General features: G+C 36.8%; 1 protein-coding gene across 3 annotated transcripts in view; it reads left to right on the plus strand.

Annotated features, from left to right (window-relative positions):
• Positions 1-27331, plus strand: part of USP43 (ubiquitin specific peptidase 43) — an 82413-nt gene that overhangs the window by 32684 nt on the left and 22398 nt on the right. For all 3 annotated transcript variants that reach the window (XM_072641059.1, XM_072641058.1, XM_072641057.1), the window contains exons 6-8: positions 5115-5259; positions 7887-8037; positions 18988-19099. In XM_072641059.1, coding sequence (XP_072497160.1) covers positions 5115-5259; positions 7887-8037; positions 18988-19099 — 408 coding nt within the window. The remainder of the gene's footprint in view (positions 1-5114; positions 5260-7886; positions 8038-18987; positions 19100-27331) is intronic.

Here is a 27331-nt window from a genome sequence, read left to right on the forward strand (position 1 = left end):
TTCTGAGGAAAATGCTTTGTAAATTGTAAAGCATTTTATCTGTGGGAGCTGTCAAGTAATGCTACTGACTTTTTGAAAATTTGAACAAATCACTTCCTCTCTTTGACTCTTTCCCTCCTCTCTGTGGTATAAGAATTTCAGATGTCTCTTTCCTAGCTCATGAGAGAATTTGAAAATGTTACATATTTCTTGGAAATAAGGAATAGTAAAAGAACAGAACTCCAACTTTAAATAGAGTGGTTTAGTAGGCAAGCAGCTGAAGGCAACAGTGTTTATTAATTGCATTATGCTAGGCGCTATGCCAAATGTTGGGGTTGTAAGTGTAAGCATAGACAGTCCTTGCCCTCAGCAAGTACTATTACATTCTAATGAGGAAAGATTGCATGGAAAAGTAGGCTGAAAGGGAGTGGGGAGAAGGGAAAGATACCTACTTGGGAGCTTACCAGTAAAATCTGCAGAGTCAGAAGCACAAGCGAGAAGAAAGGAGGCCTGGCCAGCCTGGTTCCATCTCTAAAATGAAGGCCCTAGAAGGACTCAGCATTGGAGAATGGGGCCAACATATGGGAAGGATGTTACAGAGTGAGAAGTGAGCTAAGTCATGACTGCCAAGTCCAGAGAGAAAAACCTGAACATTCAGATCTGTCCAAAAATAGAATATAGAATATATTCCCCATCTATAGAAGTCTTCACACAGAAGTAGCATGACCACTTGCTGGGCACCTTTCTCTTGTGTGGGAATTGGACAAACATGACTTCCAAGCTCTCTTCAGACTCAAATTCTTTGATTCAGAGTGTTCTGTGTGCAAAGGATTGTGACTCTTTGTAGCATTTGACACTGTCAACTCTTGGATCCTGCTGGATACTCTCTGTTCCCTGTATTTTCATGGAAAGGAAGGAAGAAATAAAAGAAAGAAGGAAGGATGAACTCAAAGCACTTTATGTAGTGGAACTTAAGAGTGGAAAGCCTTTCTTATTTTCTTTTCTATTTGAATTTGTATTTGTAAGTTCATTGCATAATCTACACTATTTCTAGGCCATTTGATACTTAGTTTTTGGGGGGTTTTTTGCTTTTGAGGTTCAAGATGTGGAATGACTTCTTATTGTGAAAGAAATGAATGCTCCAAGGAACTGAAGCCTGTGTATATAATTTAGTGATGGAGCTACTTAGAATCCCTTTCTGAAAAGATTTATTCAAAGAATTTTTTATTGGTGGTTGGAAATATTAGCACTATTATCTTTGTTAGCTCTTAAATTTTTCAGCATCTGTAGAATATAATCTATATATAATATATAATATACATAATAACATCATAATCTTCTTTGCCATTGCTCTACTTTTGATTCTGAAGTAGCTTCCATACTGTATTCTAGTGGTAGCTGAATATTTTTAGTGATGGAATTTCAGTTGCACTTTTGGCAAAGTATTTTGTTGTATTTGCAATGAAATTCCAAGTTAAAAAGTAACTCACCAGAAGTGATTATTTTGCTTTCAATTTTATCATCTTATATAATCACAGAAACCCAGAGTTGGAAGGAACTTCAGAAGTCCAACCCATGCTTGAACAAGAATTCCTTCTATATCACATCAAGCAAGTGGCTATCCAGCCTTTGCTTTTACCTCTTATATAAAATGAGAAGATTGAACTAGTTCACCTTTAAGGTTTCTCCTAACTTTGAAATCAAGATTTCCCTGGGTAACTCATGCCATTTTGTTATAACTCTAATTGTTAGATATCTTTTCTTCAAATCATGTCTCGTTTTAGTAGTTAATTGGCAGTTTTCACCCGCTACTCTGAGTCTTGCTCTCTGAGATCGAACAAAAGAAATCTGATTTCTTATTCCCATGACAGCTTCTCAGTCCATCTGGGCAGGACCGTATTCTGACTTTACAATATTGTGTTAATGTATTTGTTTTTGTCTGTATTGATCTTTGTGCATATGTTCTCCATTATGTTTCCCTATTCTGGTTTCTAGATTCCCAGATTTCCTAACTAAGGGTATCATGTTAATATGCAGAATCATCTTACTTTTCCTTTTTTTCCCATCTTGTTCCTGCGTCTTTTGAATAATGTATATTCTTCAAATCAATTAACTAGTATTTATTAAGTATCTCTTAAGTATGTTAGATGTTGGGATGCAAATACAAAAGTGAGACAGTTTTTGTCTTCAAGGAGCCTAGAATCTGTTAGTGCAATATAATGTGTTCACAAATGATCAGATGCAGGAGACAAAATACATACAAATTTATTTCAATGGAAGGGGACAGGTAGGAAAAATAAGAGGTTTCTTGAAGGAGGTGGCAGTTGATCTGAGCCTTGAAAGGAGTTGAGCGTCCCAAGAAGCAAAGAAAAGGAGAGCATTGCAGATAAGGGCATAGCCTTTTCAAAGACATGGAAACTAGGGATGGAATGTTGTGGACAAGCAACAGCAAGCAGATCAGTCTGGCTGGAACATAGAATTGAAAAGAAGTCATATGATTAAACTGGAATGATGGATTGTAGCTTTGCAGCTATTTCAGTGCTGAATAGAGTAATTCATGTTTTATCTTAGAGGAAATGGAAAGCCATTAAAATTTCTTGAGCAGGGAGTGACCTAGCCAGACTTGGTTGGTTGGTTGTTGTCCTTCATTTTTGCAGAGAACCAAAATGACATCACTGTGATAAAGTCAAGTTTCAGTGTGTATGACTGTGGCTGATCAGACCAATATGAGCTTGGAATGCTATACCACAGGTTGGGCACAGATAGTCTGCACGAACATTTGGGATGGTTACTCCAGATTTGTGCATCCTACATTTCCTTTGTGCTGTCTCAATTCTGCTTTGCTCATACAGCACAGCACCCTTTCTGATGTGGGCACACATCAGATGGTGAGCGGTCCTGTGCCAGTATCTCCTGTGTTGCACAATCAAATCCAAAGTTCTTGAGAAAGACCTTGAGAGTGTTCTTGTATTGCTTCTTCTGACCACCATGCCTGCCCTATGTGAGTTTCCCATAAAATAGTCCTTTTGGTAAACTTACATTTTGCATTCGAATAAGGTGGCCAGCCCGTTGGAGTTGCGCTCTCTGAAGCATAGTTTGAATGCTTGGCAGTTAAGCTCGAGTCTGGTACCTTATTCTGCTAGGTGATCCTCAGAATGTTACTATGACAGTTCAAATGGAAGCGATTCAGTTTCCTGGCATGGCACTGGTAGACTGTTCATGTTTCATGGGCATACAACAATGAAGTCAGCACAATAGCTCTGTAGATGTTCAGTTTGGTAGTCAGTCTGATACCTCTTCTCTCCCATACTTTCCCTCACGGCCTCCCAAACATTGAGCTAGCTCTGGCAATGCATGCATCAACCTCATTGTCAATGTGTACATCCCTGGAAAGTACACTGCCAAGGTAAGTGAACTTATCCACAGCATTCAAAACTTCTCCATTGTTGTAACTGATGGTTCCATGTATGGATGGTGTGGTGGTGGCTGCTGGAGCACCTGTATTTTCTTGGTGTTAATTATTAGGCCAAAATTAGCACAGGCAGCAGAGAATTGATCCATACTTTGTTATATCTCAGCTTCAGAGGCTGCATTGAGTGCACAATCATCTGCAAACAGAAAATCATGCACCAACGTTCCCTCCACATTGGTCTTAGCTTGTAGCCTTTTCACATTGAAGACTTACCATCAGTATGGTAGTTGACCCTGATGCTGTGTTTATCCTCATTGAAAGCATTTGACAACATGGCTGAAAACATCATGCTCAAAAGCATGGGAGCAAGCACACAGCCCTGTTTCACTCCGTTGGTGACTGGTAAGGCACGAGAGCATTGTCCACCATTATCCAGAACCTGGACAAAGATGCTATCATGAAATTGATGTACAATACTGATGGACTTCTCCAGGCAACCAAATTTTGGCACAATTTTCCATAAACCCTCATGATTAACAGTGTCAAAGACCTTGGTCAGATCTACAAACGTGTACAGACCTCTGTTCTGCTCCTGGCATTTCTCCTGGAGTTGTCAGGCAGCAAACACCATATTGACTGTTCCTTGGCCCTTTCTGAAGCCACACTTTGCTCTCAGGTATATGACCATCTTCCAGGTGAAAGATCAGCCTATTAAGGAGAACTCTTAGCAAGAATTTTGCTCGCAATGACTAAGAGAGAGACCCCCTCCGTGATTGTCGCAGGACAATCTATTCTCTTTACTATTATAGAGATGTACAAGGGAGGCATCCTTGAACTCCTGGGGGATAATTTCCTCTTGCAATATAAGCCAGACTTAGCACTGTAGAATAGTGGATAGTGATTTGGAAAGAAGAGAGCCTGGATTCAGGGAGATTTAAGGGGAGGCTACTACAGGAGTCTATTTGAGAAGTAAGTAAGGCCTAATGAGTGTAATTGTGGTATGAGAAAGGGATAATAACAAGAGATGGTGAGAAGGTTGGATTAATAGACTTGCCAGTTTATTGGAGGGGAGGTTAGGAATAAAGAAGAGTCAGGTATAACTGAGATTATGAACCTGAATGATTAGAAAAATGGTAATAGAAGAAGAATAGATCTCATTCTCTGGCCTCCTAATGTAGTGTTGCTTTCTTAGTAAAAATGCTCTTCATCATAGCATGAGAATAGGATTCAGATCCAATTCCTCTCTCCCCTAAACTGATTTTACCTTAGTACCCCCTTTCTGAACCAGAGAGAATATATCAAGTGAGTCACCCCCAGGATAGAATAAACCCAGGGTAGTTGAAAAGATAGGGTTGTTACTTGCATAGTTTTTTCTAGGGTATTCATGCTATTTACTTCATTCTGAAAGCAGAGAATTTTAGTTTGATAATTTATGCTAGGTTGTTTTAAAACATATATTACATATTTGGGGTTTTTTTCCTACGTATTTCTGTGACGATCTTCTCATAACTAGAGGGAGCCTTTCTATGAAATAGGAAAGGTGAAAATCATATTCAACTGCTCAGTAAGAGACTCAGTGAGAGTGAGAGCTTCTGCTACACTGCCTGATTTTGAAAGAAGGGAGATTTCTATACTAAGGTTGTATGTTGTCATTTTTTTTTGCTTTGTTTGCTATGTTAGCTACAACTTTAAAAAATAAAAGAAACAACTTTTTTCATTGCAGGTGGTTCTGGTTGAGTTGTCCCCCAGTGGATTCCAGCGGTCTTTCTTTGATGATGAAGACTTGAATACCATTTCAGAAGGAGACAACGTGTATGCTTTCCAAGCTCCCTGGTCACCCATCTGGGGAGTTCCTACCACATTTTCAGGTACGGTGGCACTATGTAACATCCCATTCAGATTTTGAATTGGATGTTAAGGTAGTATGATTGATGGGACATATAAACCTTTTGATGTTTGTACTTTGAACTCTCAGATACAGATTTCTCGATCTTTTTTATGGATCTGTTTAATAAGTTATTTCTAACATTCTAAAATTCAAATAGATTTTTAGTAAATGTTAAACAGAAGGTTGTCAAATTGCTTATCAGTTGATTTTCATTTCACAAAGAATACATGTGTGCTCTTAATGTCCTTGGGCAATAGAAAAAAAGATTCTATCCATTTTAAGCTTCTCATCCAGATGCGTTTCTAGATGCTCTTTGGTTGTTGTTTATCTGTTGGTGTTCCTCCTTCATTCTCAAAAGAGGACCAGTGACATTACCAGGGTGATATCTTGACTTGCAAGTGAATTAGATTTGGAGGAAAAGCTGTGCAAAGTCATAAGCCCCTCTCTCTCCAGAGTCATAGGAGTCCAGTGGCAAGACATCAGCAAGGCAGGATGACTAGGTCTCAGTTTGTCTGAGGCGGAACTCATTCAGTAGTTAAAGGCTAGGTAAGAATTGAGGCAAAAAATGGCCTACTTGCCTTTACAGAAGAATCAGTCTGAGAGAAGACCCTCAGTTTCTGGTCATAGCAGAAACAGTTGCCATAAAAGCCCAAACAGTGAACAAGTGAGGCTTGGACTGGGACCTGTTATTGGCCTATCAGTGAGGTTCAGAGTGCTTTAGGTTTACAAGCAGTTAGGTAGCTCTATTTGAATTCCAATGGATTTTATCAAAGCCTGGTTTTCCAGAGCTGTGGTTCAAGAAATCATAAATGAGAACTATGCGAGACAAAAGAGTTAATTGCCCCATTTTTAAAAAATGGTAGAATAAATAAGTAGGGAAGAAAAAAATCTAGCCTCTAAGCCCCAAGATACTTTGCAAAGTGTAAACAATCAAAATTTATATTCCTTTGGACAGAGCATTCACATGTAAGTCTGCGTCTCCCCACATGGATAGAGGAAGAGGAGGAATTAAAGAAGGAGGAAACAGCAGCATTGTCCAACTAGAACAAGCTTCCCCTTGGTTGAGGGGTGGGGCAGTGGGGAGGGGAGACCGGCAGCTACTACTACTCACAGATTGACCCCTTAGATTTCTTTTGCTTCCAAAGGGGTCTGCTCCAGGGCAAAGTCTAATTGCTGCCCCCTGGTATCAGCCCAGCAAGTTCCTGACCTGAGTTTGAGTATAAGCAACAGTAGTATGCTGCTGGACTTATGCCCTTGTCAGATAGCTGAGAAGCTCTGCTGATTTAATGGGACAGAATTGTAGGCTCCCATTTGGTATGAATTTCCTGTCTTGGTTATTCTTTACAGGCTAGACTAGATGCTGGAACTGAGATTGTAGTCAAAGCTTGGGGATCTGAACCACATCACTGATGTTCTGAACTTCCTTCTTTATCTGTATAGCACCAGGTCCTCCCAACCTGATAATGCCCTGGCTATGCACATGTTCTCTTCTCACTCTGCCGTAAATCTGTGACCCAGAGCTGTGTAATGGGTCACAAAGCTGCCATTTTGGGCATCTGTTGCCATTGGGACTTCTATATCTGCACACCTCTGCCTGTCTTCCTGTGCCAGCTTGGGTCAAACAAAGGACTCACTCTGACTTTCTGGATTTCTCCATCAGGATTTGGACTGGTGCATTTAATAGATCTGTTTAGAGGAGTTGTAGATGAGTGCTCACTGCTTTGCTTCCTTGTACTCTGTCTGAGAATTAGTTTTGAATGACCTAGTGCCAGGCCAGTATTGTGAAGGACTTTTGATGCAGTTTTTGTAGGTTCAGACAGTCGCAGGGTGTTTGTGTGTGTACATGTGTGGGCACACACAATGCATATAAGTATATATTATCCTATTAATTAAAAACAGATCTAAATTCTACCATAATCAAACAGAGGGACTTTGTTTATTCTTAGCTAATGATGTTGTCTCTTTATATACAAGGTGTGTATATAACCAGTAGGTGTTAGGTTTCTTAAGCTAATTCCTATTTTATTTGAAAAAAGTCAGAAATGCTGCTGTAACTGATATGTTCCTGTCTATTAAAGTCTTCTAAGTTTTTGAAGTTCATGTCATAATAGGTCCTTTGCAAGTTGGATGAAATAAAATATTTGCAATGCAGTTAACACAGTATCTGATGCATAGCAAGTGCTATGTAAATGCTTATTCCCTCCCCACTTTGCTAATAGTAACAGTTCACATTTATACTGTGCTTTCTGTTTACATTATGCTTTCCTTTTAATATGTTACAAGGGTTAGAAATGCAAATATCACCAAGGATCCTGAAATGCTGGGGAGTTGTAACTTTACCATGACTACGTAGTTCATGGGCCTCAGATCCTCTCTCTCTCTCTCTGTCTCCCTCCCTTCCTTCCTCCCTCCCTTTCTCTCTCTCTCTGTCTTTCTCTCTTTCTCTTTCCCTTTCCCTTCCTCATCCCCCTCCCTCCCACTATTCTTTTTCATTACCTCCTTGCTACTTGAAATGGAATTCTAGAATGAAGGCACCATGAAGTCAAACCTAGTACAATTCACATAAACATAGAAACTTTGTTCTCTTATATGCATTCTTTCTTTTAGGTTGTCCCTCCGATATTCAATTAAACAAACACAAGGGCCAGAACCTTCCACAGATGGCTACTTTATCAGCTGAATCTTTGTCTTCTGGGAATGGGAGCAAAGTTCTACTTCTACTCTGTAACTTGGTGGGGTCAGGACAAAAAGCCAAAAGGTATGTTATAATTCTTTCTAGTTTTTTTTCATTTTTTAAATATACTTAGCAGTTTTAGGGATTCTTTGACATTTTTGACTTGTTTTTGCAAGGACTGGGATTCTACCTGAGATAAAATTCTATGTAAATAATTATGGATATAACTGGCAATCTATATATTATCCTTAGAGCAATGTGGAAAATTGCCATGTAGACACATCCAATGTAGGCCACTCAACATTGAAGATCCTTGTTCTTTGGCAAACCTATAGATTTCCAGCCATTTTCATAGAAGTTATTTTTAAGATGATCAAAAACCTTGTTCTGTTGTACAACTTTATTTTAAGGTATCTATCAAGTTAATGCCACCAGTTGTATAACAGAAAAGGTCTAGGTATGTTCTAGTAAGTAAACACATTTGAAATGTCCTACCTACTTGGCTCATTTTGTGTGTGTGTGTGTGTGTGTGTGTGTGTGTGTGTGTGTGTGTGTGTGTGTGTGTGTGTGTGTGTGTGTGTGTGTGTGTGTGTGTGTGTAGCACTGCTGTTCAGGATCTAATTGGAAGCTGTAAGAACATGGAGAAGCAATAGGTTTTGATTGAGTTCCACAGTTGTTAAGTGACCCTCCCATGAAAGTCACCTTACAACTCAGCCTGTGGACCACCAGTAAAAGCAAGTATACTGACTCACATCAGAGACTTTGAAAAGTGTGTGTTGAGAAGCAATATCTACATAGAGTGATATTGTGGTGTATAAAAAAGGAGTACTGGATTTCTAGAAAAATATTTAAATTGATCTTTTTACATCACCTACATTTTCTAATGCTTTGCTCCTCACCTCCCCCTTCCATAGAATAATCCTGTATAACAAAAGATTTTAAAAAGAAAGAAAAGTGGTTCAGCAAAGCTATCCAGCATGTTCAGAAAGTTTGATGTTAAATGTGGTGTTCTCTGCCCATATTACATGGGCATCTGCTTTGTTTCCAGTTTTTTTGTTATTACAAAGAACTCAATTAAGAGGAACATAGTTTCCAAGAGTAGGGAGGTGGTAGCTTCACTATACTCTGCTCTCTAGAGCATTGTGGCTTAAGCATCTTGGGCCATGGTTTAAGGAGGACATTGAGAAAGATAAGTTGATAGAGTTGGGGATATTTGGCCTGGAGAAGAGAGAACTCAGGGAGCTATCATGATAACTGTCTTCAAGTATTTTAAGAGCCTTATGTAGAAGGATTAAACTTGTTATGTTTGGTCCTAAAGGGAGAACCAAGAGCAAAAGGTGGAAGGTGGAGAAAAGGCAACTTTAGGCTTATGTCAGATAAATCTTTTCTAAATGTTAGAGCTGTCCAAAAGTAGAATGAGCTGCCTTGAAAGGTGGCATGATTCCCCATGTTGGAATATTCAGGCAGAAGCTGAGAATGTTGAGTATGTTATAGTGGAATATTTCTTTCATGTAGGGGTTAGACTATATAGCCACTAAGGTTCTTTCCAACTGTCAAATTCTATGATTCTGTGATATTTTTCAGTCCATAGAAGACAAAGGAATAATTCTTCCAGTTAATGTTAGTCATTGATGGTAACTATCTGCTATCAGTGATCTTAGATGTGACTGCTTTGTTCTTGTGTTAGAAGGCACGATGGCTTTTAATTCTGTCATGGTTTTTGACAGATATTGGGATCATTGAGGAAGCAGTAGAGTGGAAGAATATAGATAGGATCTAATGGAGTAAAATGAATCAGAGGATCAGCCCAGGAGGATGGAAAGTATTCAAGAATGACATTTTGAAGGTACAAAGGGAAGCAGTTCCAATGAGAAGGAAGAGAAGTGTAGATGCACAAGGAACTTGTCAACCAACTTAGATTTTTAAAAGAAATGTGCAGAAAATGAAATGAGATGAAGTCAAGGTTATAGCAGACAAACAAGAGTGTGTCATGGTCCTGTAAAAATAACCTGAGGAATGATAAAGCTTAGAATGATCTGAAACTAGCAAGGGAAGGAAAGGACAACAAAAGGCCTTCCCCCCAACCCTACCCCACACTATATTGGGAGAAAAAGGATAATCCAAGAAGGAAGTAGGACCAGTGCTTGGGGAGAATGAAACAATCTTTGGGGTTTTTTTTTTTCTCTGCCAAGGAGAATTAACTTTATGTTAGAAATGACAAAACCAAAATGACCAACAGGAAGCTGATACTCAAGATTAAAAAAGGAGATAGTAAGAGAACCACTAGCTTCATTTGATGAGTTCACTTGGGCTAGATAAATTCTGTCCTTAGGTCCTAAAAGAATTGGTAGGTGTGATTATGGTCAGTGATATTTGAAAGACCATGGACAAGGGGAGAGGTATCACAAGATTATGGTCAAATGTCTCAGTTCTTTTTTTAAAGGAAAGCTAACAGTTTGAAAAACAGATCAGTGAGTTTGACTTCAGTTCCTAGGAAAATTTGAGAATGAATCATTGAAAGGCGTGGTTGACTGACATTTAGGGAAGCAGAGCCAGCCTGATTTCATTAGGTCATTCTAGATTAACCTCATTTCCTTTTTTGACAGGATTACTAAACTAGTAGATTTGGGTAATGTGGTTAAAATTTACCTAGATTTTTAAGCAGAACTTTTGAATAAGTATCTCATACTTTTCTTGCAGAGAAGATGAGGAGACATCTAAATTAGGCAACAGACAATCTGATGAATTCATAACTGATTGAATGGCTACACCTCAACAGTTGTTAGTAGTTCAAAGTCACTGTGGCAATAGACCTTTAGTGGAGGACCCCTCCCCCTCCTCCAGGGTGTCTACGTTGGCTGCTTACTTTATAATATTCTTGCCAGTGACTTGGTTTACCTAAAATGTTAGGATAGATGATGTATGTTTCATGAAATGTCACAAAGCTGAAGGGTAAACAAAGGGGCAGAATAGGTAACACAGAGTAGAAATAGAATAAAAAGAATATTGACAGTCTGAAGATTCTACATTGAACTGAATCTAGTAGAATGATAATTCTACTGATTAATCTTGCACTTGGGTACAAAAAAGAATCTGCTTTGTAAGTAGAAATGGCATCGGTAGATAGCAGTTATTCTTTTTTTTTTTTTTTTAAAAAGATGCTTACTTATATTTAGTTTATAACATTCAGTTCCATTTGAGTTCCTAATTTTCTCCCCTGTTTCCTGCCACCTGCACCAAGACCACATGCAATCTGATATAGACTGTCTCTATATATACATTCAATTAAAGATTTTCACATTAGTCGTGTTGCAAAGAAAAATTAGAACCAACAGAATGGACTATGAGAAAGAAGAAACAAAGTAAAAAAGAGAAAACAAATAGTATGCTTTAATATGCAATTCGGATTCCATAATTCTTTCTCTGAATGTGAATAGTATTTTCCATCGTGAGCCTTTTGGAATTGTCTTAGAACTTTGTGTTGCTGAGAAGAGCCAAGTCTATCAAAGTTAGTCATCAACAATGTGGCTGTAACTGTGTACAATGTTCTCCTGGTCTCCTACCCGCCCCCCAACTCGGCATCTGTTCATATAAGTCATTTCAGGTTTTTCTGAACTCTGCCTGCTCATCATTTCTTGTAGCACAATAGTATTCCATTACATTCATATACCATAGCTCGTTCAGCCATTTCCCAGTTGATGGGCATCCCCTCAATTTACAATTCTTTGCCACCACAAAAAGAGATGCTAGATATATTTTTGTACATGTGAGTCCTTTCCCCATTTTTATGATCTCTTTGGGGATGCAGCCCTAGAAGTGGTATTGCTGGATCAAAGGATATGCACATTTTTATAGCCCTTTTGGCCATAGTTCCAAATTGCTCCCCAGAATGGTTGGATCAGTTCACAGCTCCACCAACAATGCACTACTATTCCAATTTTCCCACATCTTCTCCAGCATTTATAATTTTCCTGTTTTGTCATGTCAGCCAATCTGATAGGTGGGATGTGGTACCTAAGAGTTATTTTGATTTGAATTTCTCTAATCAATATTGATTTAGAGCATTTTTTCATATGACTGTAGATATCTTTAGTTTCTTCTTCTGAAAACTGCCTGTTCATATCCTTTGACCACTTATCGATTGAGGAATGGCTTGTATTCCTATAAATTTGACTCAGTTCTCCATATATTTTAGAAATGAGACCTTTATCAGAGACACTGGTTGTCAAAATAATTTCCCAGTTTTCTGCTTTCCTTCTAATCTTGGTTGCATTGGCTTTGTTTGTACAAAAACTTTTCAGTTTAATGTAATCAAAATTATCCATTTTGTATTTCATAATGTTCTCTATCTCTTATTTGGTGATAAATTCATCCATTCTCCATAAATCTGACAAGTAAACTATTTCTTGTTCTTCCAGATTGCTTATAGTATCAGCCTTTATATCTAAATTGTAATCCCATTTTGACTTTATTTTGGTATACAGCGTAAGATATTGGTCTATGCCCAGTTTCTGCCACACTCTTTTTCAGTTTTCCCAGCAGTTTATGACAGATAGCAAGGTCTTATCCCAGAAGTCAGAGCTTTAAATTTATCAAAAAGTAGATTACTGTAGTCATTGATTACTGTGTCTTGTGTACCTAACTTATTAACGCTGATCCACCAGTCTGTTTCTTAGTCAATACCAAGTAGTTTTGATGATTGCTGCTTTATAATAAAAATATATAATAATTTAAGATCTGGTATGGCTTGGCCACCTTTCCTAGCATTTCTCTTCATTAATTCCCTTGATATTCTGGACCTTTTGTTCTTCTAGATGAATTTTGTTATGATTTTTTTTCTAGCTCTATAAAATAACTTTTGGTAGTTTGATTGGTATGGCATTAAATAAGTAAATTAATTTAGGTAAAATTGTTTTTATGATATTAGTTTGGCATATCCATGAGCAGCTGATGTTTTTCCAGTGATTTAGATCTGACTTTATTTGTGTGAAAAGTGTTTGGTAGTTGTGTTCATATAGTTCCTGGGTTTGTTTTGGCAGATAGAGTCCTAGATATTTTATAATGTCTACAGTAACTTGAAGTGGAATTTCTCTTTCTCTCTTGCTGTTGGACTTTGTTAGTGGTACATAAGGAATGCCAAGAATTTATATGGGTTTTATTTTATGTCCTGCAACTTTGTCATAGTTTTTTATTATTTCAAGTAGTTTTTACTGGATTTTCTAGGATTCTCTTAAGTATATCATTATATCATCTGCAAAGAGCAATAGCTTTGTTTCTTCTTTGCTCATTCTAATTCCTTCAATTTCTTTTTCTTTTCTTATTGCTAAAGCGAACATTTCTAGTACCCTATTGAATAACAGGGGTGATGGCATCCATGTTTCACCTTTGATCTTACTGGAAATGAGATAAGTTATTCTTTAAAAGGTCTAAGAGTTTTAGTGAACAAGATAAATGAGTCAGCGGTGTTACGTGTATGGCAGATAAAAAAGAGAATATGGGCTGCATTTTCAATCATAGCGTTACTCTCCATTTAGGAAAGACAGCAGCTCAGTATTGAAATATGCATATGGGAGTGTTATCTTTGTTCTAGACCAGAATATCTAACGTGATATTTAGGTTTCACACCTGAAAGATTTTTAGGTTTTGTAAATCTAAATACCATAAAAACTTTAATAAAAGAACACAATTTTTATAAGGGCAGGTGGACTGCAGCATTCCGAAAGGCATTTGGCAAAAACAAAACAAAAAAACCTTAAAGGGGAATTATCCTATTTGAATTTTTTTTAAAATGTAGAACTAAACCTGTGAAGTAGCAGAGAGAACTATGGAATAAAACAGTTGGTGCCATGAAGAGAGTAAATTAGATCAAATAAGAGTATCTCGCTAAATTAATAATGAACAAGCTGTAGAAAAAGAATTACACAAAGTTCGAGCCATCAATAAACAGAACATATAACACAGTATCTAGGCACCCTTTGCAAACCAAAGAAAATAATTGGAATAAAAAATTTTGCTTGAATTAATTAGATAATTAGTAAATGTATTTTGGCAGACTTAATTCTGAGTGGCATGGTTGACATGGGATATTAAAAAGCTCTGGAGAGTGTTTAGAGAAGGGCAACCAGTATAGCGAAAAATCTTGAAATGAGATGTTAACCTAGAGAAGAGAAACCTTGGAGATTAAGAGGGCTGTTGTAAAGTATTTGAAGGAAAAAGAAAAAATTGCTTCTTCTGATTTACAGTCATGAGAAGTGAGATATTCAGATGCGTAAAGCTCTTAGGAAAAATATCAGTATTTAAGATACGCTGTTGCTATTTACATTTATTGATCCCAATGCGTGAGTGCATAGGTGTTTGGAAAAATTGTGATTAACTTTTGATTTACAACTTTAAGCATAAAAAACATGCTTCATTTTGCAGCACTGTGATGCATTAAATCATGCCCCCCAAATAGTATGTGTTCTGTTGATGAAATCAGTCCAGAATTGATGTGGCATCAAAAAAATCACTCTGAATTGCAAAGTTAGAAACCATCAGTCACTTGTTATCTTTCCAAGGCTGGCTTGATCCACCTGCTGCAGTCACTCTCCAATAATTTATTGTTTGCAGTTGTTTTAAATGGTTTGGAAAGAATGTGAATGCAGGAGAATTGGTGTGAAATATTCTGCAATTTATGGTCAGTGACATGGACAGTAAATCCTTCAGATTTGTGTGAAACAGGTGAAGGTGATATTAACCAGACTTCCTATATCCCCCACATCTGAGATTTTTGAAAGTGAAAATATAAGAAAATATAGGGGTCAGTGTTCCTGGTGATCTCTAACATTCAGGTATTAAGTGTAGTCAAAGTTATGAATGTGATACTCTTCACACGAACCAAGTTATGAGGAAGTTAAAAATGTTCTAAATCACAATTTTTGGATTAGTTCTAATCAAGATACTTAGGGTACCATGCTGTTGTTTTAACAAACGATATCCTGCTCCTTACACTTTTTACAGTGAATTCATAAGAAATGTAGTTCCCAAGAAAGCGGAGTAAAGGCAGGACCTCCCTAAGGTTCCTCTCTCAAGTTTCCCTTCAAAATTTACATAGCATCTCAAAAGAAATTCTAAAGTGGCAGAATCGACAGAAGGATGGGGTAAAACAATTTTTCCAGCATAAGACAACTTAGAAGGATGGCAGGTGTATCTCACTGGAGTGAGAATGGAGTGCAGTCTAGCTGTGGCTGAACCAGCTCTGGCAAGCCAGTAACAGACCTTTGGGGCGATCAAATTAGTGGCTGTGGCTTCTGAAGTTCTCAGTCCAAAGCCTGTAAGTGGGTTGCACACCTGGTCAGAAGGAGATTACAGGGGACTCATTGATGTTACTGGGAGCAGGACTCTGTTGGATTGCCCATACACAGTTGCAGGCCACAGTCCCAGGGTAAAGTGTAGCACCAGCATGAATGGAGACCCTGGACGAAATTCCAGCATGGAAAAGAGTGCTTGTGTTCACTCACAAACCAGAGCACACACTAGGAGAGAGTGACCCTGCCTCTCCTTAGATCATACCAACTTGGAAGAACTGAAAACTTATAGACCCCCTCTCCCCAGTACTAGCTCTGAAATTGGCAACATGGAAAACTTGAATCTTGGGACAGTGCCCAATCTACCCCAGGTGCAGAGCCCAACTTTAACATAAAGTTCAAAGTCAAGGTGCAGGCTGGAAAAATGAGCAAAGAACAAAAAAAAGAACCTGACCATAGAAAGTTACTATGATGACAGGTAAGATCAAAACACAAACTCAGAAGACAACTATTCAAAACAACTACAGAGCCTCAAAGAAAAATGTAATTTAGTCTTAGGCCCCAAAAGAATTCCTGGAAGAACTCAAAAAAAAGATTTTAAAAATTAAATAAGAGAGAAGAAAAATTGGGGGAAAAAATGAGAGTGATACAAGAAAATCGTGAAAAAAGTCAACACCTTGGTAAAGGAGACACAGAAAAATACTGAAGAAAATAACACCTTAAAAAATGGAATAGGTCAGAGGTAAAAAGAGGCACAAAAAATCCTTTGAAGAGAACTCCTTAAAAATCAGAATTGGCCAAATGGAAAAAGAGATACGATTATTTGCCAGATTTCCTCAAAATGATAGGATTATTGGCCATGTACTCTCTCTTTAGCTGTCCAGAGCACCCTATCCATTTCATAGGTTTCTTCAAGCACATATGTTCCCCTACTTGGACGCCATCGTTGCTGATATTCTACAAACACTACTTTTCCAATCCTTCCTCCCACTGCCAAGATTACCTGTCTGGAACTTAACTCAGGTGACTACTATCTCTGTTCCTTGTCTCAGGATAGGTAGAGTAATAAAAAGAGGACCCCTATGTAAGATGTGGGTACTGTTTCTTACTCCTTTGACTCTTTTTGATGTGTATACAGTTGGATTTATTGCTATGACAATTGAGATAGGGATTGAGAATTTTAGCAAATTTAAGTCACATGCTAGGAGATACACTGTGTGACCTTGGGCTAGTCCCTTCCTAATCATAAATTCCATTTGTCTCATTTGTAAGATAAAAAATTGGACTACATGATGGAGCTTCAGGGCGGCTAGGTGGTGGTGCAGTAGATAGTGTGCTAGGCCTGAAGTCAGGAAGACTCATCTCCCTGAATTCAAATCTATCCTCGGACACTTACTAGCTGTATGACCCTGGGCATGTCACTTAACCCTTTTACCTTAGTTTCCTCATCTGTAAAATGAGCTGGAGAAGTGTAATGTCAAGGGAATTTGAAGATCTTCCCTGCCCCTTAATAGGCCCATGTGACCTGCTTTGAGCTTTGGCCCAGCCCACAGCTTGAGTCACATGGAGCTCATGGTGGGAGAAGCCTGCTGAAAAGTTGGAGCAGGAAGAGAGAGTGAGGCAGAGATGAGGCAGAGCAGCTAGCATGAGTGAGAGAAGGAGGAATTTTGCTTAGGGGAGCTTGTTTGTGGGGAGACATGAGGGAGTGTTACTATGGTGGATTTGGCATTTTGGTGTCTGAATAAATATCTTGGTTTCCTTGTTGAGGAAAAGAGTTATTTACATTTTGAAAATTTACCATGGAAATATGCATGCATATGGGTGCTATGGGTGTTGCATTGGCATTACCAGAAAGAAATGGTAAAGCACTTCAGTAACTTTGCCAAGAAAATCCCAAATGGGATCATAAAAAGTCAGACACAACAAATTAAATAAAAAACAACAACAAATGTGTATGATATAAATTTATGTATGGAAAATTTATGTAAAGCTTTATAAATATAAATTTTCATTATTTTGATAACAATAAAATTTAAGCCTTAGGCAGCTTCACTCCTTTGCCCTATTTCTTTCTTATACTTGGCCCAATATAAAACTATCAAAAGCAGACCTAGAAAAGATGTTTCAATAATACTGTAACAAACTGCTTTCTCCATTAATGACAATAAGGTTACCATATTTGTACTCTAATGTTACAGTCCTGATATGGGCTTTATGAAAAAGTAGAAATGACACTAAAGTTAGGAAAAAGGGGAGATAGACTAGACTAGACTAGACTAGACCAGAAATATACAGAAAAAAATCTCTACTGCAGACAACACAATTTTCAGGGTGACAAATCAATTTTCAAATATCTGTCAATCAGGACACCTATGTTCCAGGCACTGGCAATAAAGAGACAAAAAAGAAACAGTCCCTTCTCAAAAGAAGCTTGCATGCTATTAGGGGAGACAGTGTGTATAATATATTCAAATCAATACAAAGTTAATATAAGGCACCTCTGGCATGAGGCACTAGTAGCTACAGGGATCAATAGAAGCCTTGTATGAAAGCATTTGAGCTAAACCTTGAAGAAAACCAGGACTTCTAATAGCCATAGTTCAGAATGTATTTCCAGGTATGGGGTACAGCTTGTAAAAACTGTTGTAGAGATGGAAAATAGATGGTTACACATGAGGATCATCAGGAAAACAACTTGGACCACATTGTAGTGTTCATGTATAATAAAACTAGAAAAGTTTGGAGCCAGGCCATGAAGGGCTTTAAGATAAAAAAGAAGGGAGCTTACATTTCATTCTAGAGGTAATAGGATGCCACTGGAGTATATTGAGGAGAGAAAGGTAATAGACCTGGTAGATGTGTGGAGGATGGATTGTAGAGACCAAATAGATGCGATTGCAATAGTCTAGCCCTGAACTGAAAACTTTGTTTCTAAAGGGAACAAAGGACAAGAATCTCAAAGGATATAATGAAAAAAAAAGTGGAAAGGAAGGGGCCTGGCAGTACAAAATTTCAAACTATACTCAAAGCAGTAATCATCCAGAGTATCTGGCACCAAATAAAACGTGAAGCTGCTCAGTGGAATAGTGTTTTTCTCATGATGCCACAGTTGCAAGTTAAGGAATTTCAAATCATGCAAAGAATTATTTTAGTATATACTATTGAAGAATGTCATAAAAATATTATGTAAAGGGTATCATCAGAGAGATATAGTACTACAAAAAAGGAAGGAGACTGCATAGCAGGATGGACAATCTATATGTTCCACTGGTATTCCTGCAGTAATAAGATGTCCGTAGGAAGGCCACCAGTATAGTAATTAGTTAGACCAACTTTTAGGATTTAGGGAAAGACAAGGATATGATTTACGTAGGAGAGGTATGTACAGATTACAAGCTGAAACGTTTGAGATAATCATAGAGCCATTGAAGTGTATGTATATGTGTGTGTATATATATATGTATATATAGTCTTTTAATGATCTAGTCATATGCCTCTTCTCCTTATTTGTTTCTCCATAGTTCAAAGATTCTTGATTAAGAGCATGTAGAAAATATCTGCCTTATATCTGTGTAGTCAGTCAAAAAGTATTTATTGGCCATATCTGTCATGTGAAAGGCACTATGCTAAAGACAGTATTTCATTGACAAGACCTCAGAGAGATGAACATCACACAATTAATTAGAACTGTTCTATCCTTGGTTGGTTTTTATATTATTGAAAGAAACTTCTCTATATCTTTCTACAGATTTGGTCCACCTTTACTAATGAGAGAAGACAGAACTATATCCTGGGACCAGCTCCAACAACAGGTCTTCAATAAAATGAGATACTTAATGAAACAGGAGGTGCCGGTGCAGGTTGGTATGGGACTTGTGAACATACACTCCAGATTGGGGATAATTAGATAATTTGCTAATTGATTATACTCATATTTTCTTTTGAACATAATATCTGTTATTTATGAAATAGAAAGATCTTATGGTTTCATATAAGGGCTATATTTTACCCTTTATTAAGAAACTAGATTTCAAATTTTCCAAATTTTCATTAAAGCATGAAACATATCACAATAAGGGATAAATTTTAAATGTTATATTGCCATTAGCACAGCACCATAGTAAAATAACCTTTCATGGAATTAGTATTCTAAGAAACAAAAATTTTAAATTAAGTTTTAATTAAAATGACAAGGACTAGTACCTTGATCCTTGTTTATTTTCCTATGAAAAATTAAGATTAATGATTATATTCAAATTTGAGGGGCCATGCATTTTTTTTTAAAGTTTGTTTCCCTCTTTTAGAAAATGAATTCAATTCATGAGAAAACAATCTGAATTTGGTGGTGTTAGATTTTCAATTTACTGCCTGCAAAATCAAAATTGCACAACTTAGCATCTTGTAACCTTGCTCAGTTCTATGCAAAATTCTACCTCTGAAGGTTAGCAAGGGCAACAGAACTTTGGTCTATCCTGTGGATGGGCTTCAGTCTTAGGAGCTTTCTTTACTTCCTACTGTATGTGATACCACTCACTGTATACCTCATTAGGTCACAAGCATTTTAACAATTTTCTAATACATTTTGTTTGGACATAAAGACACTTTGCTCAAACTACATCCTCCTCCCCCTTACAAAGTATATTCCTTGAAGAAAAATTAGAAAGGAAACAAAGATTGTTAATAGAAAGGAAAAATACGCTATTTAATTTTAATAGCATGGAAATACCATTGAACATTGTGTTTGATTAGAGCAGGGGGTGCTAAAGCTGGGGTCTGGATCTTCGCTTTTTTTCCCCTAATGTTTTGATAACTATATTTCCTTATAATTAAATTCCTTTAAAAATATCTGGAGATCTCTCCATAGGTTTCACCCACTGACCATTCCATAAAAAAGATTAAGAAGGCTGCGATTTTCCTGGGCTCATGTAGCCAGTATATATTAGAAAAGGGGCTTGAACCCAGGACTCCTGGCTATGTGGCCTGCTCAATCTCTGTTATACCACACTGTCTTTCTATTATTGCTTTTATGCCAAGGTTAATATCTCTTAAAGATTTGGAGTTGTGGGCAGGATTAATGTTTTCTTAATCTTTATCTTCCCTATGGCACTAACCCCAAACCCCTTGCACATATGAAGTGGGGAGTCAATAAATATTTGTTGATCGTGATGAATCTTTGTTATATAGGATATACACAGGTTTTATGGTAAAATTCACATTGGACCATCTGGCTTCTTTTCCTAAAGAAGGTCATTGAGGCAGTTCTTGACTTAGAGGAAAGAACACTTTCTGGACATTTGCTTTTATAATATCACCTCAGATACTGTCACCCTAGGAAAAATCACTTAACCTCTCAGGGCTGCAGTTTTCTTATCTGTAAAATGAAGATAGAAATACTTGCTCTTTAATCAGACTGCTTGGTATTTTGTATTTCTATGTGGTTGTTCCATGATAGTTTGTGTACCTAATTTGGATCAAATTTCATATTTAGTGTCTGATAGACAGATAAATATATATGATATAAAAATTAGATTAAATGAGTAGGGAGAGAAATAGGGATGGAAAATCAGGAATAGACTAGAATAAAAAATAGGGAAAATTTTTAAGAAAAGTTTTAGGGATATGGTAAGGGTTAGTGGTAGGGGTGGTGATAGGGAAAGAATTAAGGATAGAGAAAGCTGTAAGGATATATAAGACTATGTTAGGATATACAAGAAATAAGGATAAATTAGGAGTAGGTATTACTGTTATTATCATCACCATCATTAGGCTTAGGCTAGAGTTATGAAGAATAGATTTTAATATTTTAAAACCAAAATTTTAATATTATTAAAATTAGACTTTTAACTTGAAATTGCCTTCTGACCAGTGACATCAGATGAAGCAAATGCCAATCTGGAAAACTGTATAATGAACTTTCTGTTGGGTGTGAACATTAAATGTCCTATAGGGGATACTATACTGAAATTCCATACTATGAGACACAGAGGTTTATCAAATTAGCTAAGAAAATACCATGGATAGGATCTTGCCTTTTGATATATTGGGTGCCAGGTAATATTCTGTACCATTCAAAGAAGGCAGGAAGCACCAACAAAAGGTTATGCCGCTGTCCAATCTAAAATCATTGACGAAGTTGGTAATTCCAACTGTCAATACCCACTGTAAAGGTATGTCCAGTGAAAATGTCTCACATGCCCCCTTTTATGTTAAAAAGGCAAGTTCTATTTCCCTCCAGAACTTTAGAAGGATCCACAATCACAGAGAGTCAGCAGTCAAGAGCCAAAGATTAGGAAAGTAATCTAGAGAAACAACTTCTCAGTGATGATAGAGTTCAGGGGTAGGGAACCTGTAAATAATTGTGAAAAGGAAGTTGCCACCCCAGGACAAGTCTCGCAGGAAATAGGAAGACAGTGATGTTGGTGACAAAATTACCAACAGAAATACTGGAAGGAGAAACCATTGACAATATTTTAAATTGTAGAGCACTACCCAACAACTCTTTATCAGTACACATCTGTCTGATTTTCACAAAAAGTAGATTGAAAATTTTAAGAATTGTAGAAATGGACCAGCATTTCAAAATATTTTATCAGGTTTTATTAAGAGAGTACAGAAGGATTATATATGCATTGCTTTTTAGACAAGTTTTAAGCCAAAAATATTGACACTTGTGGAAAAAACAGCCTGGTTGCAAAGACTAATCACCCTCATGCTTTTAGATGAATAATCCATGAAGCCTGACCAGCATGTCAAATATGAAGAACAGTTTTATATGAATATTTTTTAAAAGTCTTTGTACCTACTGCTACTTTGTTCACATTTTTACATGATCAAATACTAAGTAATGATATCCCCGCTGATACAGAAAATCCATTCTTGGACCTGTTCACTCCTATTGAATTATGAGATTGCTTAAAAAGCTGCAATAACACAGGCTCTGGACCAAATGACATTAGATGTTGGATTTGGAATAAGGTCAAACCTGAGAGACATATTTTAGCAATCATTTTTAATATGATACAAAATTATGATTATGTCCTGAAGGAGTGGCAGCTGTCTAACACCATTTTAATTCACAAGGAGCCTTGAATAATTCCATGACTAAGATTTATGCCTCTCTCCTATCAAAAAGACTTTGTAAATGGATTTCCAGGAATGGACTTATCAGCTGGAGCCAGAAGGGCTTCATGCCTGTTGATGGCTACAGCAAACATAATTTTTTGCTGCATTCTGTCTTAGAAGATGCCAAATACAAAAAGAAAACATGTGGGGTTGTCTGGCTGGACATGAATAATGCATTTGACTCAGCGCCACACAACATAATCTTGTTGGCACTGGGGTGGGCTGGCTTGCATGATGAGGTTACTAGCATTGTCCAAAAACTCTACCAGGGCAGTAAGACTTCTCTTCTTTGTAAGAGTGGCTTTTCATCAAGAATTGACATCCAAGGAGTAAGGCAGGATTGTTCTTTCAGTCTCATAATTTTCAATTTAACTTCAGAATTTATACCCTAATGATTACAACCATATGCTACAAATTATATAACAGGAAAAGTAATGTTCGTCAGTACCCAAATGACTTAGCCATAGTGGTTGATGCGTTGGCCTTTCTTGACAAAATACTGGACAGTGTGCATGAGGTTGCCAAATGGGTAGGAGCACATTTTAATGAGGGGAAAATGTGCACCTTTGTTAATTGATAGCGAAAAAAAAGAGCACTCCCCATCTAATATCTTGTTCAACATCAGGGAATTTCCATGATGTCAGGGGGACGTACATACCTCTACCTCAGAATTCTTGTGGGGTTCCCCATAGCAACCTTTGCAACAATCAACATGACCACAGATTTGGACATTGTAGATAGATTGAAATTAGCACTGTGGCAGAAACTAGATACCATAAATATTTTTCCCTACCTTTTGTCTCTTTCATCCTCAAGAACAGTGTTGTCCTCCGCCACCAAAATCAAGAAAAATGCCAAAAGATGACTCTACCTTCCTCATAGAGCCAGTACTGAAACTCTGTATCTCCTCCTAGGAAATGAGGGAATGAATCTACTGCTCCTAAATGTAGTAGCAGATATTAGACTGGTAGTTTATGGGGTGAGGCTTTTGGTCTCAGTTAATCTGGGTCAGCTTTTTTGGAGTTGACGCCCCAAAGTTCATCTGAATGGAGAACACCTAATTGTGTCCTGTCCCTGTGGCTTAATGATAGTCTGTTAGCTCCAGAAGGAATGGAGAGGAGCTTAAAGAACTCAGACATTTTTACATTCAACAACTAACTTGCAAAATACTAGTTTACCTGATCAAAGCAAAATATATTCTGTTACTTCCATGTCTTTGGCCTCTAACTTTTTTTTATGAGAGAGGGATCTTTTACCCAATTTGCAGATGGAAATTTTATTCACAAAGCTAGATTGGACTGCATCCCATTGAATCCAGGAGATTTGACTCTGGAAACAATTGCTGTTGTTGGTATGGGACATCAGATGAAAACACTCTCTTGTGTCCCTCTGCTATTGAAGTTCTCCTTTAAGTGGGTCTATTATCTGACATCATGATGCCATTTTAAATAGACTGATTAAGGCTATTAGAGTGCTAGAAATCACTGAAGGGCAGGGGGGTAAATTTGACTGATCCTGGAATTGAAGAGACACTATAACCAGAGTTTGTAATTTTGGATTATAAGAACTTTACTGCACCCTTTGAGAATATATATTTTCAGAGTATATACTCTGCCTTCCAATTGATCAAAGTAGGGAAAATAGAAAAATATCAAATAGCATGTCAGCATTTGGCTTAGGAAGGCTAGAGAGTATATAATAACACAGTAATAGTTTGGGCTTTATGAGGTTGGGATTTAGTTAATGATACATTATTACCTAAGTTAGAAATTAGTTCTAGGTATGGAGATCTAATGAGATCCATCCATGCGTGCGTGTGTGTGTGTGTGCATGTATTTTACTTGTTTCTTTGAAGATATATAATTATTATTAACATGCAGATTAAATGTATTATTGCATTTTACTTTTACTATCATATATGTATATGGTAACAGATGTTAGGTAATTCATGGGATGAGGCTTTATATATTAATGTATTCTTTATACATCACTTTATTATATATTGCTATGTATTAGAAAATTTTGAAGTGAATTGTTACACCTATAAATCTGTGTACTTTAAGCATTATTTGAATAAAGCTTTGAATCAATTATTAGTTATTGTTATTATTTTTATTATACTCAGAAAATAGATTTCAACTACCCTTAATCTTGTAGGGACAAGAAGAAATTTGTCATTTTTGTTAATCATGTAATTTTTGACTTAAAGAATTTTTAATTAATGGCAATAACTTCGTATCTACATTTATTTTTCCTCATTTGACATTTAAAGAATTTGGATAAATTATTGATTTTTTTTTTCTCTTAGTTTTGTGCAGAACACAACACAACACCAGGAATGAATATAATTAACTCATCAAAACAGTCAAGTCAGGGCTGTACAGAAAGTGACAAGACATGCTTAAGTAGCAAATCTTAAGTAGAACATTCCTCCATGTTCTGGGAATTGTTAGGGCAAGGAAGAAGTTATCCTCCCCTTTTATTTCTCCTGTATTTCTCTTCCTTCCAGGATTTCTTCAACATAATAAAGGGTTAAAAGTGCTTGTTGATGATGGATTTGGTGACAAACTGTAGACAGATAGTGGAACAACTAACTAGATGCAGATTACTTTTTATTCAGGCTCTTTCAGAATGTTGCTGTCATTTTCTCTGTTGGATTACTTGTTTTTCACCTTTCACTCCATTCTTGGATTATCTAGTTTTTTTAATTGTCCTTAAGTTTTGGGTCAAAACTTAACTCCTTACAGTTATCTAACTCAATTGAGCTGTTTGTCACTCCCCTGGATCCCTCAAATACTCTACCCTGGTCTTTCTGAACATTACTGACCTACCTCTACTTTTCTGAATCCCACTCTTGAAGCTTCCCAGTTATCAAATAAGTATATCCTGCAATTTGGTCCTTTTCCCCAAAACAATTTTTTTCAAATTCTTCAGCTCTCTCTTATATAGGAGGTTCCCCTTCAGATAAGAGTTGGACTAGATCGCCTCTGAGACCCACCCAAATCTGAAGTTTTATTCTCTGCTTTCTACCTGATGATTGCCTGATCTCACCCACTCCCATTCATGAGTTTGCCATTTCAGAATTAATGAAAAGAACTTATTTAACTAGATTGAGAATGTAGTCTGACATTCAATGCCTTCTAAAAAACAAACTTAACCCAACTTTAAAGCTTATCTCATATGTGTTTCCAATGCAGCCTCTACACACACACATGCGTGTGCAAACATGCACACGCACACACACAACCAGATTGATTTGTCAACTTAGTTTACTCACTGTGCCTTAACTGTGCCCCTTGGCAGATACTATGCCCTCACCTAGTTTGTCCTTCCCTCTTCTCTGTACCTAGCTGAATACTACTTAAATAAAATTTTGAGAAAATGTTATGTTTCCATTTTTATTTCTTTAGCAAAAGTTTCTGGTTAGGATTTAAAGTACTTATTTTTATGAGTTTTCTTTTTCTTTCCTCCCTCTCTTTGGACCAAACCTACTATTTCATTAAAATAGAGAACTCTTGATGAAGAAACTCTCTCTGCTAAGCTGTGCCTGCTCTGTAACTTCATTGCCTTGGGGCATTGACAACTTAGTGATTTGCCCAAGATCATGCGCCCAGTAAATTTATGTAAAGCATTGTATACATATTCAAAAATTTTATTAGATACTATAATTATAAATGCTTACATATATGTTTATTTGAAAGAATTTAGGGGGACACTATTTAGCACTTATTATATACATGGCTTACTTAGTACCTTCAAGTACCATCCATAAAGGAAAGCTGTAGGAGGAAATCCCACTATGATTATTTTTTGTTGACTTATAAGGGAAAAATTCATTGCCTGGAAAAGCAATTTAAAAGATCTCTTCCAACAACTTTTCATGTCTGTGTTAAAGTTTTACAAAATTTGATAAGTACAATCACAGAAATAGCTATTCTGATTATTAACATAAAAAGAAATGTATAAAGCGAAGGGATGTATGGAAAAAATAGCTTCATCTATGAAATCACATGAAAAATAGAAGAAGTCATTGCAGCCTTTAAAAAATACACAGGAGTGAGAAGAAGGATATTAAGAAGGAGACACAAGAGAAGCAGGGCATTTTTATTACTATTGTGTTAAATTTAATGTATATTTTCCCCAAAAAAAGTATGTCATAGAAGTTCATAGTTTCATATGCAGCCTTTTCTGTTCTTTGTATGATGAAATGTTTATGTTTGTTGATGTTAAGTTCATAATAAAAATTTATTTTTTTTTAATCTATGCTATAGGATCAGAAATCCTAGAAGGTAGAGGGAATTTTCTTAGGAGGCTTCCTGGCCCAGGCTACTTCTCTATTGTAGATTTAGAGTTGGGTAGAACCTTGGGGTTATTTAAACCAACTTTTTCAGAGGAGATTTCTGAGGGATGTTTTATTGGTTAGGTGAGTTGGCCAGGCTCACACACCATTGTACTGCTAATAACAGGTTGTTAGCTCTAGAAACTTAGTTCTTCTGTCTTCTGGTAAAATGCTCTTGGCAATAGCTTACCACCCTACTCTAGTTCAAGACATTGTCTTCATTTCATAAATGGAATAATCTTCAGGTTCGTATTGAATGAAAATATCAAGAATAAACAGATAAAAACAATGCACATTGCCATTGCTTGGGGTTTATATTGGTTACTTTTCTAACAGTAGGGCAAAAGCGTTTACTATTCTGTTGAATTAAATTGCACAACATAATCATTGTACAAGTATTTACTTCAGTTCATCATTATAACCAAAGTGGTCAAGTAAAAAACATTTCCTTTCTAGAAAGGAAATGTATGTTAGTTTGAAAATGTGTTGTTTGATGTAACCTCGGTACACAGGCTATACTTTTTATAGAAAAGAAAATTAGTAAATTGAGTCTATCTGACCAATGCTTTATTTTAAACTTAAATAATGATTTAAATCAGGACTTTGGGAATAACTGAAGGATTCATCTTTT

The sequence above is a fragment of the Notamacropus eugenii genome, chromosome 2, assembly GCF_028372415.1.
Source record: "Notamacropus eugenii isolate mMacEug1 chromosome 2, mMacEug1.pri_v2, whole genome shotgun sequence".
NCBI classification, from domain to species: Eukaryota; Metazoa; Chordata; class Mammalia; order Diprotodontia; family Macropodidae; genus Notamacropus; species Notamacropus eugenii.